The following is a 15,978-nucleotide window of genomic DNA, read 5'->3' as shown; positions in this document are numbered from 1 at the left end:
TGCACACAGTCCTGGCTTGCCTGGCATCTGGTACTGGATGAGCAGAAATTTCCTCTATTTAAATATTGGGAAGATTGAAGTCATTGTCTTCAGTCCCCGCTACAAACTCCACTCCCGAGATACCGACTCCATCCCTCTCGCTGACAACTGTCTGAGACTGAACCAGAATGTTCACAACCATGGTGAAATATTTCACCCGAAGATGAGCTTCCAACCACATATCCACATCATCACCAAGACCGCCTATTTCCACCTCAGTAACATCGCCCGACTCCACCCCAGTCTCAGCTCATCTGCTGCTGAAAACCTCATCCATTCCTTTGTTCTCTTTAAACTTAACTATCCCAACAACCCCCGGTTGGCCACCCACATTCAATCTTCCTGTAATCTTGAGGTGATCCAAAACTCTGCTGCCCATGTGCTTACTTGCACCAAGTCTTGTTCACTCATCACCCCTGTGCTCACTGACCGACAAAGGCTCCGGGTAAAGGAGCAACAAAATTTTGAATTCCTGATCATTTCAAATCCTTCCATGTCTTTGTAATGTCCTCCAGCCTCACAATCCTTCCTGATATCTTCACTTAATTTAATTCCGGATACCTGACAATTCCCAATTTTAATTGCTCCAGCTTTGGTCACAACAGCTGCACATTGCCCCCTATGAATATGGCGGACACATGCGCACTGCTGCCCATTGCCCCCTATAAAGATGGCGGACACATGCGCACTGCTGTCCATCGTCCCTGATCATTTTAAAGATGGTGGCTGTTAATCTGGGGCTGATATCAGGAGAAACGATGCAGCCGCCAAATCTGTGCTGGTGTTGGACCGGAAACTTCTTATTCACATCTTGAGGTCCCCAGAAAGTGTTTATGAAAACTCCCCACTCACTTGGCGGCTCCATTTTCCCTCACCCACCCGCTGGCTCGATTGCTCTGCTCTCTTCGCTGATCCGACACGGCCGCCTCTGTCCTTCCAGCACCGGACTGCGCATGCTCCGGTTATAGACCCGGCTGCGCATGCTCCAGAGATAAAAACAAAAAACTGCGGATGCTGGAAATCCAAAACAAAAACAGAAATACCTGGAAAAACTCAGCTCTTCTCCGCCGATGCTGCCAGACCTGCTGAGTTTTTCCAGGTATTTCTGTTTTTGTTGCGCATGCTCCAGTCTGTGCCTGGCACTGCGCCTGCGCGAGGACCACCCAAGCTGAAGATGGAGTTTAAAAGCAAAATTCTGAAGATGGAGTTTAAAAGCAAAATTCTGCAGATGCCGAAACAAAACCAGAAATGCTGGAAAAACTCAGCAGGTCTGACATGATGTCTGTGGAGAGAGAGAGCGAGACAACGTTAACGTTTCGAGTCTGAAGAAGGGTCATACGGACTCGAAACGTTCACTTTGTTTTTCTCTCTCCACAGATGCTGTCAGACCTGCTGAGTTTTCCCAGTATTTCCTGTTGAAGATAGAGCATATTCAGTATCTCGGTGAATGCTGGGTAATGTTACCGCCATTGAGAGGAAACATAGTTGAATACAGAATCACATTTTGTGATCCCGTTTGGATTGGAGGCGCAGATGTAAATTTATTAAGTCAATTTATATAGCAGCCAAGTGCACGGGAGGCGAATCTGTGCCTGGTCCGTGCCCCTACGTGATGAGAGAGAGAAATGGGCAGGATGATGAAGAAGGATTTTATACATCTGTTCCCTCTCTTCCCTTCATCCGTTACACTGGGTGTTTCCGCCTCATGGATAATCGCAGTATTTTCCCAATTTACCTTAACACCGGGGACTTTGCTACTGGGTGTTCATTGTCCATTCAGGTCACTCCCCATGTCCTGACCCATTAAATTTATACTGGTGTCTGGATTAAAGAGGATCGGCCAAAATATGCTCGATGTACCAATCGGATAGATATAAATAAACTATTTCCTCTGGTGGGAGGATCGAGAAAAAGGGGTCATCAACCTAAAGTTAGAACTTGACCATTCAGCAGTGCAATCAAACAGAGATCCTTCACACAAGGTGGAGTAGAAATGTGGAACTCTGTCCAACAAAATACGCTTGATGATGAGGGTCAATTGGAGCTTGCAAGACTGAGATGGATAGATTTTTGCTCACTAAGTGTTTCACGGGATATGGAATGAATGCGGGTAAATGGAATTCTGATACAAATCAGCCCTCATCTATCTGACTGGAGCAGCTTTCAGGGCTGAATGCCCTCCTCCTTTTCCTGGTGGTCCTGTTACGCATGCAGAAATGTCCCAGCAGAGTGAAATTCCACTGGCTCCCAGCAGACGCTCAGCAGGAAGCCCAGGTCAAGGACAAAATCGGCGTATCCACCCTGAGTCCAGTTTGCTGCTCCCTCTGTCTCCAGCACTGTCTGCAACCCCTGCACACGGAAGTGGAATTTCAAAAGAAGGAAGGAATCTATTGAATCTGCTTTCACCTTTCAGGCAGTACATTCCAGATCATAACTCACTGAGTAAATATTGTTTTCTCTTTTCCTCTCTGTATTTTTGCCAATTACTTGACATGATCTGTTTACTTGTTCACCTTTTGTTAAACACGTTTACTAAGTGGATTCAAATTTAAATCACAACCAGGTTTGTAGGCGTGACGCCCAATTTACACATGGGAGAGAAGCTGTGGGGAACATACGATGGACATTTCAGAGAAATCAAGGAAACAGCACATCAACCGTATTACCCACATCATCCTCCTCTATTACCTCATCAAAAAACTCAAGCAAGTTAGTTCAAAATGATTTGCCCTTAACAAATCCGTGCCGGCCTTCCTTAATTAATCCTCATTTGGCCAAGTGACTGTTAATTTTGTCCTGAATCCCGGTTTCTAAATGCTTTCCTAAACCGAGATTAAACTGACTGGTCTGTCAGTGCTGGGCTGATCCTTCCATTTAAGATTAGTCAGGATTTAATATTAGTGCCCGGAAGTCTGAGGAAAACCAGGGAAATGATAAAATTGTAACTACATTTAAAGACACTCAGAACTGATAAATCGCTGAATAATTAATCAGAGTTCAAGATATAAACTGCAGATGAAGGCTAGACAGGGTATTTGGAATGGAGAAACGACAAATACTGTGGACTATTAAAATCTGAAATTAGAAACAGTAAAAATTGGAAACACTCAGCAGGTCTGAAAGAATCTGTAGAGAGAGAAACAGAATTAACGTTTCAGGTCTGTGAGCAAGCGAAAAGGTGGAGGTGGGAAGAACAGAAGGAAAGGTCTGTAAAAGGCTGCAGGGCGGGAGAGATTAACTGACAAAACCTTTCATGATGTAAGATCAAAGGGAGTGGGAACGTCTAGATTAGGTGTGAATGGCACGATAGCAATTGCCTGAATGCAAAGTAAATAAAATAGAGATCAATGAGAGAGGAAAACACAGACGGAAAGAAACCGAAAAAAAAAGCGGGAGCAGAGATGTGATATAAAAGTGTTCAATTCAATTTTGATTCCTGACGGCTGTGAACTGCTCCCTTTTCACTTGGTAATAAACTGCTACATTTCTATCTATTCCCAGTTCAGATGAAAGGTCACAGAGCTGACACGTTAACTCTCTTCACAGGTGCAGGCCTGACCTGCTGAGGTTATTCATTTATATTCGGGTCAGGTGGATCAAAAGAAGAAGCTTAAGAATAGAAACTGCATTTTGGATTCTGACTTTATACAAAATAATCTATCCTGGTGTGAGGGACAAATATTTTCAGATTTCATGTAGTCAGTTAAAGTGAGTTTGAAGGTAAATTCTGTAAATTTTAACTAAAACCAGAGAAGCAGAAAGCTGCTGATGGTTAACAGGGCCTGGGTGGTGATGGGGGGTGTCCAGACGAAGTCTGACACACACTACACAGGGTGAGCAGGGGAAAGGGGAGGGTTAACTTGGTTAAACAGGGAGCCAGGGACAATATCAGAAGGCGGGAATAACAGGGAATAAAGCAGCGGGATTTTAATCAGAGAATCATAGAATGTTTACAGCACAGAAGAAGGCTGTTCGGCCTGTGTTGTCTGCCCCGCCCCCTGATGGAACAATTTACCGAATGCCACCTCCTGCAATGATCCTGCAGCCCTGCATATTGCCACTTGACTTAGTTAAGCGACGGGTTATCAAAAAAAAAAGCAACTTGTTCACAGAGTGAATCAGGGTGGGGTGCAGGTTAATGTACCTGTGCAGGTCAGTGAGGACCCCTTAGGTCCATCAGCCGTCTGCATGCAGTGTTCAGAGGCCCCTGGGGGAGGGGAGGAAGAAGCCATTTGAGACACAGCACAACACGGAGTAGTCACCCATCCACCACTCCCCTGGTTACACAAATGACTCACCTTGGACTGTCCCACACCTGGGCAGGGCGGAGTCAAGATGCAGGAAGCTGCAAGCTGGTAGGTTGAGCTGTGAACTGGGCGGAGTTGGGGGGGTTTGAGTGACAGGTCTGGGGCTATATCAGAACAGGCACAGTCACTGCTCCCCCTTTTCTTCATGGATGTTTCACTGGAGTCCTGTTGGTGTGTGTTTCTAAACTCTGTCTCACTATCCCGTGAATGGGGGTGGATTGGAGGTTGCTGTGAATGTTAGATTATATTGTTCTTCTTCATTCTTTCTGCTTCTCCCACTCCCAGTTCCAGGCCGCAGGTTCCGGTGACTCCAGTTTTTAGTCTCGGCCTTGGAATGGGTGCGCAAGAGCAGTAGCGCGGCTTGTTGTTCTACAAGAATGGCGAGTGATCTACCCAGAATCCCTCGCAAGTTAGAATAAGCTCCATCTCCATCAGCAGGAGCGCAAACCGACCTCATTTCACTGTTTTGAATTTCATTTTCCGATACTCAGTCTAGTTTGCGATCCTATTTATGTCTATTATGTCTATTTGTGTCTGCCCTGAAGAAGAGTCATATTGGCTCGAAACGCTAGCTCTGTTTCTCGCTCCACAGATGCTGCCAGACCTGCTGAGTTTTTCCATTATTTCAGATTTCCAATGTCCGTGATATTTGCTTTTAGCTATTTATGTCTGACTGTATTTTGCTGCAGTTGTCCCCATTCTAATCTCTATCCACCGGATTGCTATCAAATAAAATTGTGACAACCTACCTCCAAATAATAGCGCACAACTTTTAGATAAAGCAGTTTCTAGGGCTCACAGAATTGTGGGAACTGTGGCCGCCATTATTTAGCAGGTGCCCTGAATTTTTTGTTGCAGGTTTACAGCAGGTCAGGGACCTAAGCGCTTAACTTTGTTTCTCACTCCACAGATGCTGCCCGATCCGCTGAATATTTCTAGTATTTTATCTTTTTATTTCAGCCTCTGCAGAATTTTGCATTTGTTTTATTGTTTTGTGTAACCGAATTTAGAAATACAGGCGGACCAATTAGGAGCCGGTTAGAGTCTGGGGGGATGTTGGATGCGGAAGCCGGTCCCTGGCCTCCTGTGTGGGTGTTTATTGTTGTTTCAGTTTGAGCTGGAGTGGAGCTGCGGGAGAAGCTGCCGGGTTTAACCCCGAGGACAGTGGAATCCAGTCGGGCCCAGCAATTTCCGATGTGGAACTGTCAAAGGAGGTAGATTCCATGAGAGATTCGGTTTCTGCACTGACACGATCCATTCAATGTAAAATAGTCCTGTTTCAGCGACAGGTATTTCTATACTGCCTTTGCATCCATTCGACATATCAAGACTGCTTTAAAAAGAATTTTAAAAAAAATAATCATTGAACCAGTTGGGTCCGTCAGCTTTCAAGGTCATTTTGTAAGGTCGGCCCCACAAATTCCCAGATTCATTCAACTGGACTTCACAAGCTGCCTTTGTGTTTTTGTGGGTTCTCTCTCACTCCTTTTTTCTGTTCTAAATCAATTGCACAGGGGATTAGAAGAGGAAGCAGTCAGGAAACTGAAACCAAATATCACATCAGGGTCTGACACAGTTGCCCAATTTATCGTAACCTGAATATCATCGGATTGTGAACATGAAAGGAAAAAGCACCGTTCACAGTGGAGAGAAACTGTACACGTGTTCTGTTTGTGGACGAGGCTTCAGCCGATCATCTGACCTGTCAGAACATAAGTGTAGCCACTCTGGGGAGAAACCATGGAAATGTAGGGATTGTGAGACGGGATTCCATTACCCATCCCAATTGGAAACTCATCAGCGCACTCACACTGGGGAGAGACCGTTCAGCTGCTCCACATGTGGGAAGGGATTCACTCAGTCATCCAACCTGCTGAGACACCGGCGAGTTCACACAGGAGAGAGGCTGTTTACCTGCACAGTGTGTGAGAAGAAATTTGCTGATTGATCCACCATTCTAAATCTCCAGCACATTCACACCGGGGAGAGGCCATTCACTTGCTTAGTATGTGGGAATGATACATTCAGTCGTCCAATCTGCTGAGACACCAGAGAGTTCACACTGGAGAGAGGCCATTCGCCTGGTCTGAGTGTCGAAAGGGATTCACTCAGTCATCCCACCTGCTGACACACAAGCGCACTCACACAAGGGAGAGGCAGTTCACCTGTTCCAAGTGTGGGAAGGGATTCACTCTGCCAGCTAACCTGCTGACACACCAGCAAGTTCACAAGTTACTACAGTGATTGGATTTTGCTGTTAATCACATCCAGGATGAACCATGTTCATTGGGGTCTGTTTCTGCTGATGTTAATATACCCCAGCCCTGTCATTCTGGTTAATATTCTGGATAAAATCAAATAAATCAGCTTTGTGTTAAACGCACAATTGGTTGATTCTTTTTAATATCTCAAACACAAGTTAGTTCCTTTGAAGGGCTCTCCGTCTCCTTCCAACCTGCCGTCATCACTCCCTCATCAATCAGAACAAATCTTGACCCAAATATCCTTGCAAACTCTCTCCCCATCTCTCTACATCCTTTGCTCTCTAAAATCCCTGTCGCCTTCCAGACCCATGCCCATCTTTCCTGAAACTCCATGTTTCAATCAGTGCAATAAGATTTTCGCCCCTGTCACAGTGTCGAAACAGCTCTTCTCAAAGTCACAGGTTACACCCTCTGTGAAACTGACAAAGATAAACTCTCCCTCACTGTCCTTCTCTGCCTGTCTGCAGCCTTTGACAGCGTTGTCCAAACCTCCTCCTTTCAATTCCTTTCCACCGGTGTCCAGCTGGGTGGGACTGCACGCACCTGATTCCTTTCTTATCTGTCTCACTGTAGCCAGAGAATCACCTGCAGGAGCTGTGATTATTTCAGTTACATTTTCACAGACTCATTCACTTGGTACGTGATCAGCTGTCACTGAACTTTGACACGCAGATGTTTCGTTATCACTCTCACAGTGACCGTAACTTACAGGCCAAGTCCATCTTTCTACAGCGGCCATTCTGGATATGATCAACAGGGAAGAGTGAAGATATTATAGCCACTACCCAAATTCATAGTGGTAAAACAATTGATAATTCCCATTAAAATATAAAGCACGGCAGAATAACTGAGTGTTAGCCTGTGACAGACTTATTGAAACAGATTCATTACCAAGCCTTGGCCAACAGCTCCATTATTGCAGGATGCAGATGGTAGGAGATGGACCTTGACCATTATTATTTTGCAATCCCTATGTTAGCAGAATCTCACTCTCATTTTTCGACTCACTCAGTACGTGATCAGATCTCACTGAGCTAAGTGTTGTGACTCACTGGGGATCATGCATTGTAATATAAAGCACCATTGTTCCCCAAGCCGCGACAATTGTGAAAAATTTAACCAAACCACCAGATTGCCTCAATTCTACCTGTTTAATTTAGGTAAACAGAATACAAGCACCAGTTTTGTAAGCTTAAGAAGCAAATAACTGTTTATGGAACAAATTGTCTTTAACCAGCGGCAAAAGAAGGAAATATGAACTGTTAATTTCTAACACTATAGCTTAAACTCGAACCCCTCCTTAATCACCCCCACCCCCCCACCCACACACACATATGCACACACACACATGACACCCAAAACAGGGATTTTAATGGTGAGATAAAACAGTTCACTAGCACCAATCTGGAGTACAGGATTCGATGGTTTGATTTTGATTAATGTCTTCCAAATTCCTTTCAGTGCTTTGTTGATGGCACAAGCTGGTTTTCCAGTACATTCAGCCTTTAGTTCACTGGTTGAGCACTTGCCTTTCAATGTTTCTTACGATGATTTTTCTTTTTCCTTTTTACAGGGGTTTCCTCGGAGAGAGAGCAGGCTGTAGAGTTATGAGGAAAAGTGATTTTATGTATTTTCTCTTTGCAGGTCAGGGGCTTTCTGCTGCACTGCAACCACAAAACCCTGCTCACTTGATCAGGAGCCAATTAAAATGCTGTTGTCAGGCACCTTCCTTGGTCCAGGACTACTTTCAGGCAACATCCTATCTTTCATGACATACTCTGTTTCAAATCTGCAACATTTTATATATGTCTCATCCTGTTCCAGTAAACATGTCTTTCCAACTGCAGCCATCGCAGTTTTAAATCCACAGTCCAACAGAATTAGAGAAAAATAAAAAGGATGTGTTCTTTACATATGACACAAGCTGTGTCTACCTGACTTACACTTATACAGACTCACTCACTGAGTAAGTGATCGGATCTCATTGAACTATGACACAAGCTGTGTCTATCTGAATTACATTTACACAGACTCACTCAGTAAGTGATCAGGTCTCACTGAACTAGGACACAAGCTGTGTCTATCTGAGTTACATTTATACAGACTCACTCACTCAGTAAATTATCATATTTCACTGAACTATGACACAAGCATATTCCAATCACTCACACAGACTGTATATTGAAGACCAAGTCGTTCTACCTACATCAGCCCTTCTGCACAAGATTGACAGAGAAAACGGACTATGTTATTGTCCACCCCACAAGCTCACAGTGTTAACAACATCTGGAACTTCCTTTTAGAATGTAAAACTAGGAGGACAATTGTGTATTGGGTTTCAGCAGACATATTGATAGAGATTTATTGTCAGGATCAACCAACAATTTTTACCACATCACAAGATTGGTATGGTGCATAAGGAGGCCTTTTGGCCCATCATGTCTGCACTGGCTTTCCGAATGAGCAACGGACCCAGTTCCATTCTCCCACCTTCCTCCATCATCCGGTCTATTCTTCCATTTCAGATTACAGTCTAATTCCCTCCTGAATGCTTCAATGGGACTTGCCTCCTCAACAGTCCCACACAACGCATTTCAGATCCTAACCACTCACTGCAAGAAAATGTTTTTCCTCATATCACCATTGATTCATTTACTGATCACTTTCAAACTGTGCCCTCTTGTTCTTGATCCTTAGATGAGTGGGGACAGTTTCTTCTTATCTACTCTGTCCAAACCCCACTTGATTTTGAATACCTCTATCAAATCCCCTCTCAACCTTCTTTTCTCTAAGAAAACCAGTCGTATTTTCTGCAATTTATCTTCATATGAATATTTTCTGCACTCTCTCCAATGCCTTCAAGTCTCTCCTAAAGTGTGGCACCCAGAACTGGACACAATACTCAACCTGACGCCAAGCTAGTGACTTAAACAAATTCAACAAAACCTCCTCACTCTAGTACTCTATGCCCCTGTTAAGAAAACCCAGGATACTGCATACTTTATTAATCACTCTCTCAACCTGCCCTGTCACCTTCAATGACTTACGGATGAATACACCCAGGCCCCTTTGCTCCTGCAACCCCTTTAGAATTGTACTGCTTAATTTATATTGCCCCTTCATGTTCTTTCTACCAAGATGTATTGCCTCACATTTCTCCACATTGAACTTCATCTTCCACCCGTCCACCCATTCAACCAACTTGTCTCTGTCCTTTTGAAGTTCTACATAATCCTCCTCGCAGTTCACAACTCTTCCGAGTTTTCGAAAATTCCCAAACTTTGAAGCTGTTCCCTTTACACCAAGATCTAGGTAATTAATATATATCAGGAAAAGCACGGGTCCCAACACTGATCCCTGGGGAACTCCACTACAAACCTTCCTCCAGCCTGAAAAGCATTCATTAACTATGACTTTCTGTTTCCTTTTACTGAGCCAATTCTGTATCCATGCTGCTACTTTCCCATTTATTCCATGAGCTTTCTCACAAGTCTGTTGTGCAGCCCTATATCAAATGCCTTTTGGAAGTCCATGTACACCAGATCAACAGCATTGCCCTCATCAACTCTCTCTGTTACCTCTTCGAAAAACTGCCGGAAGTTAGTTAAACATGATTCTCCCTTAAGAAATCCATGCTGGCTTTTCTTAATTAAGCCACATTTGGCCATGTGACTATTAAGTTCGTCCATATTGCAGTTTCTCGAAATTCCCCAACCATTGGATCCGCAAGGACCACACGGCTCTGGGGCTGCACCCGGGATTTATAAGCCCCGTCCCCCAACACTGACCTCTCACAATGCCCGGGTGATTGACGGCAGCTCCGGGACAATGGGAAGGAGGCCCCTCGGGCTGGAGGACCGAGTGGGAGCGGCTGGTCCTCCAACCAATCGGAGTGAATGAGGGGCGGGGCTGAGCCAGGATCTCCCTCATTGGCTGAAACTCTGCATCATTCTGAAAGCTGATTTGTCTCAAACTCCAGGAGAAAACTGGCCCTTTCTGTTTGTGACTTGAAACAGATGAAACCCTGTGGGTGTGGAGCAGGCATTTCAACATCTGTTACTGAAATGTGGGAACATATTAAAACAATGTACAAACAATTTAAGGGCTGACTCCAAAGCATAAATGGGCAGACAGGGGAAGTCACCATTAGAACAAGGAGGGTCTCTGGTTTCAATAAATGAGCTGGCAGAAGGGTTAGGACAGGTTAGGAAGAAGGTTAATACTGTCATCATTCAGAACATCATATGGAAGACAAGAAATGGCGACCCATTTCACTGTTGAATGTGGACTATAAGATTCTGTCCAAGGTCATCGCCAACCGGGTCAAATCCGCTCTGGAATTGGTGATTCACCCTGACCAGACCTGCTCTGTGCCAGGCAGGAAGATCTCTGACAGCCTGGCGCTGCTCAGGGATACGATTGCCTATGTACAGGACAGGGGTGTGGATACCTGCCTCATCAGCTTGGATCAGGAGAAGGCCTTTGACAGAATATCGCACACCTACATGGGGGATGTGCTCTCCAAAATGGGCTTTGGGGAGGGAATTCGAAATTGGATCCAACTGCTCTACACTAACATCAGTAGCGCAGTCTCAATCAATGGGTGGGAAACAGATAGCTTTCCGATCAAATCTGGAGTCAGGCAGGGCTGTCCTCTCTCGCCTGTCCTTTTCGTGTGCTGCATAGAACCCTTTGCCGAGTCCATCAGGAAGGATCCGGGCATAAGAGGAGTGACGATCCCAGGCAGTGGAGGCACTCAGGTAAAAGCCTCCCTGTACATGGACGACGTCGCCGTTTTCTGCTCGGATCCGCTGTCGGTGCGCAGACTGATGCACGTCTGCGACCAGTTCGAACTGGCCTCGGGAGCCAAGGTAAATCGTGGGAAGAGCGAGGCCATGTTCTTTGGGAACTGGGCTGACCGATCCTTTGTCCCCTTCACTGTCAGGGCTGACGGCCTGAAGGTGCTGGGGATATGGTTCGGAGGGACCGGGGCATGCGTTAGAAACTGGAAGGAGCGAGTGGCTATGGTGAAAAGGAAACTGGGCATGTGGGAGCGACGCTCCCTCTCCATTGCGGGTAAGAACCTGGTCATCAGGTGTGAGGTACTCTCGCTGTTGCTGTACGTGGCGCAGGTCTGGCCCATTCCACACTCCTGCGCGATGGCGATCACTCGAGCCATCTTCCGCTTTATCTGGAGGTCGAAAATGGATCGTGTCTGCAGGGACGCGATGTACAAGCCTCTAGATAAAGGGGGAAAAAACGTGCCCAACATCGCCCTCATACTGATGGCCACCTTTGTGTGTGGCTGCATCAAGCGGTGCGTAGACCCTCAGTACGCAAACACCAAGTGTCACTACGTGCTGAGGTTCTACCTGTCCCCGGTGTTGCGAAGGATGGGTCTGGCCACGCTGCCGCGGAACGCTCCAAGTAGTTGGACCGTGCCGTACCACCTGTCCCTGGTGGAAAAATTTGTGCAGAAAAACACCTTTGACCACAAGTCCATCAGGCAGTGGTCAGCACGTAACGTCCTAGAGGCCCTGAGGGAAAAGGAGAGGGTGGACCCTGTGGGATGGTTCCCCGAGCAGACTGTCAAAGTCATTTGGCAGAATGCCTCATCGCCAGAACTTTCCAACAAGCACCAAGACGTAGCTTGGCTGGTGGTGAGAAAGGCCCTCCCCGTCAGATCCTTCCTACACGCCAGGAGTCTCACCCCCTCTGCACGTTGCCCTCGAGGTGGCTGTGGTGGGGAAGAGACCGTTGTTCACCTCCTTGTGGATTGTGCCTTTGCAAAGAAAGTGTGGAGAGAGATGCAGTGGTTGCTGTCGAGGTTCATCCCGAGCAGTTCTGTGACACAGGACTCTGTGCTCTACGGGCTGTTCCCAGGGACACACACCGAGACAAACATCGACTGCAGCTGGAGGATCATCAACTCGGTGAAAGACGCGCTTTGGTCTGCCCGAAACTTGTTGGTCTTCCAGCACAAAGAGTTGTCCCCGACCGATTGTTGCGGACTGGCACAATCCAAAGTCCAGGACTACGTGCTGAGGGACGCACTAAAGCTTGGGGCAGCTGCCGCAAAGGCGCAATGGGGAAGGGTCGCTGTCTAAGACCTTTCTACCACAGCGCACCGAGAGACTGGGAACTGTTTAGAGCCCCTCGGGCTGTACAGATCAAAATGAAAGGCTGTAAATGATTGTAATATTGTTTGTACTGATGCACCTGGTGATACATTTTGTAAAAGTTTAACCTGGATTGTACCCTTGTAATGTTGTTTTTGAAATGGTTTTGAATGTGATTGAAGATTTTTTATGAATAAAGTATATTTTTACAAAAAAAAAAAAATCATATGGAAGACAAGGCCTGGGAGAGGAGGATCCACCGCAGACAGGTCGGGAAGAACCAGAAGGGAAAGTTTACCTTTGTCACAGTCTTATAGGATGTCATTTGTGGTTTAGATAAGAACTGGTTTGGAACTGTGATAGGGCAGAAACCTGATTGGACGAATTCAAACCTGGAGTTCAGGGAAAGATGGACACAGATTTGGGAGACTACAAAACGTTTAAGGATTTTTGAAAGGAAAGTGAGGCTGGAGATGGGGCGGCAGCATGCAAAGATGGGGGAATGAAGGGTTTGTTTTTATTGCAGGACGGTGGTAATGATGGAAGAGTTAAAGGAGAGAGGGACAGTGCCTGAAAGGAGAGAGCCATTGAGAATGACGTCAAGCATGGGGGAGTTGTGTGGTCAGTAGTTTAGTGGGAATAGGGCCGATGGAGCAGGTGATGCACACAGAGGGCACTGACAGGGCATGAGGGGAGATGGGGGAGAAACTGGTGGGTTCAGGGCTCAGACAAGGTGGATCTTTAGAGACAGTATGACCCGGTGGGCTAGTGGTAGGGAGGGAAGCAGCAAAGGCAGCTGATCGGATTGTCTCAATCTTAGTTTCAAAGAAGCTCCATAAGCTCCTCACACTTGTTGTTGGAGGTGAGGATGGAGGAGACAGGGGAGAGGGTGAGCCCTTCAAAAGGAACTAACTTGTCTTAGAGATATTAAAAAAACTTGACACATTTTGTTTGACACACATCTGATTTATTTGAATCTTATCCGGAATCTGTAACTGGGCTGGCATTTATTAACATCAGCAGAAACACACTCCAATGAATGTGCTTCAGACAAGAATACCATTAGGATCTAAATCCAACACGAGCAGTTACTTGTGAACTCGCTGGTGTCTCAGTAGGTAGAATGACCGAATTAATCCCTTCCCACATTCAGAGCAGGTGAATAGCCTCTCCCCTGTGTGAACCCGCTGGTGTCTCAGTAGGTAGGATGACCGAATGAATCTCTTCCCACAATCGGAGCAGGTAAACGGCCTCTCCCCAGTGTGAATTCGCTGGTGAGTCAGCAGGTGGGATGAATCAACAAATTCTTTCTCACACACACAAAACACATGAATGGCCCCTCCCCAGTGTGAGTGCGCTGATGAATTTCCAGCTGGGATGGGGAATTGAATCCCTTCCCACAGTCCCCACATTTCCATGGATACTCTCCAGTGTGACTGTGCTTGTGTTTCAACAGGTCAGATGATCGCCTGAAGCCTCATCCACACACAGAACACATGTATGGTTTTTCACCAATGTGAACAAGGCTTTTTCCTTCCATGTTCAAAATCCAATGATATTCAGGTAACAATAAATTGGGCGACACCGTCAGATCCCGATGTGATGTTAGATTTGAGATTCCGGACTGCAAACCCTGTGAAAATAGTTTAAAACAGACAAAATGGAGTGAGAGAGAACCCGCAAAAACACAAAGGCAGGTCATGAAATTGAGCTGAATGAATATGGTAATCTGTGGATAGGAACTAGGAAAAAGTGACCATGAAAGCTTTCGGCCCCAAGGGGTTCGCTAATGTCCATCAGGGAAGGGAACCCACCGACTGGACAGGGCCCATATAAAACTCCAAAATCTATGGGAGGAAAGAGGGGGAGATGGGGGAGCCAAGGTGTGAAGGAGAGGGATGTTAGATATCTGCAACTCAACCAGAGCTTTGCCAGAATCTCCAAATCCCTCATCCTCCGCCCCCTAGAAGGACCAGGGTAGCAGGTGAATCACCTCCAAGTCACACACCGTCGTGACTCGTCTGACATCCAGTATTGGACGAACAGGAATTTCCCCCATTTAAATGTTGGGAAGAATGAAGCCATTGACTTCAGTCCCGCTACAAACTCCACTCCCTAATCATCAATGCCATCCATCTCTCTGACAACTTTGGGGCTGAACCAGACTGTTCACAATCTTGGTGTCATATTTCACCCCGAGCTGAGCTTCTGAATACATATCACTAAGGCCGTCTATTTCCACCTCAGTGACTATGCGTAACTTCACTCCTAACTTCGCTCACTTGCTGCTGAAACTCATCCATTCATTTATTCCCGAAAACTGGACAATTCCTAGCCGCCCACATAAGATGGGGTCATTTAAAACGGTGCTTCTTGTGTCTTTACCCGCACTAAGTCTCGTTCATCCAACACCCCTGTGCCCACTGAGCAACGTAGTCTCCTGGTTAAGCAGCACCTCAATGTTCAAATTCTCACCCTTGTTTTCAAATCCTACAGTTACCTCACCCCTTACTATCTCTATAATATCATCCAACCTACATCCCTCCCAGATATCTGGGCTCATCTACTTCAGGCCTTTTGAGCATTCCTGATATTTAATGACCCACCATTGGTGAACGTGCCTTCAGTTGCCCAGCCCATAACCTCTGGAATTCCCTCCTTAGGCCTCTCTGTCTCTCTCTCATCCTTTAAGACTCTCCTTATAGCCTACCTCTTTGACCAAGCTTCTGATCATCTGACCTGATGTCTGCTTATGTGCCCCAGTGTCAAATATTGCAATATAATATTCCTGTGAAATATATTGGAAGGTTTTATTCTATCCAGGGTACTATATACATACAAGTTATTGTTGTTGATTTGGACATATATCACTGAGTGAAAACCTTGTAACTCCTTACCAAACAGCACTGTGGGAGCACCTTCACCACAGTGACTGCAGCAGTTCACGACAGCCACTGATTAATGGCGGCCATAGTTCCCATCATGGTACGCGCCCCAGAAAGCTGTATCTAAAAGTTGTTCCTCATTTGCTCATTGAAGGTCGGCTGTCACAATCAGCAGATAACAATAATCGCGTGGTCAGAGCTAAGAAGGTGAAGAGATGCAGCAAAACACAGGGAAACATAAACAGACGTGCAGGCTGCACGTATAAATGGAAAATTAAGTTCAAAATAGTGGAATGAGGGCGGGTTGTGTCCCTGCTGATGGAGATAGACTGGATTCGACCTCGCGGGGAGTTCTGGGTATGAT

The 15,978-nt window shown here is 46.0% G+C and overlaps 3 protein-coding genes across 8 annotated transcripts in view; 2 read left to right on the top strand and 1 right to left on the bottom strand.

Moving 5' to 3' along the window:
- The window catches only part of LOC144697461 (uncharacterized), a 30,439-nt gene extending 29,444 nt beyond the window's left edge, over window positions 1-995 (bottom strand). Inside the window, exon 1 of the mRNA XM_078569433.1 lies at window positions 892-995. The gene's annotated coding sequence lies outside the window, so the exon portion shown is untranslated. The remainder of the gene's footprint in view (window positions 1-891) is intronic.
- LOC144697492 (uncharacterized) overlaps window positions 1-15,978 on the top strand; it is a 756,645-nt gene that overhangs the window by 21,977 nt on the left and 718,690 nt on the right. The gene's annotated exons all lie outside the window — the stretch shown is intronic.
- LOC144697480 (uncharacterized) overlaps window positions 1-15,978 on the top strand; it is a 142,050-nt gene that overhangs the window by 13,916 nt on the left and 112,156 nt on the right. Inside the window, exon 2 of one of the 6 annotated variants that reach the window (XM_078569465.1) lies at window positions 8,970-8,976. The exons of the other annotated variants lie outside the window; for them this stretch is intronic. Coding sequence (XP_078425591.1) covers window positions 8,970-8,976 — 7 coding nt within the window. The remainder of the gene's footprint in view (window positions 1-8,969; window positions 8,977-15,978) is intronic. 6 annotated transcript variants of the gene reach the window in all.

This window comes from Cetorhinus maximus, chromosome 23 (genome assembly GCF_964194155.1).
Source record: "Cetorhinus maximus chromosome 23, sCetMax3.hap1.1, whole genome shotgun sequence".
Lineage (NCBI taxonomy): Eukaryota > Metazoa > Chordata > Chondrichthyes > Lamniformes > Cetorhinidae > Cetorhinus > Cetorhinus maximus.
Note: the sequence above shows the minus strand (reverse complement) of the source record. Positions and strands in the feature narration are given on the sequence as shown.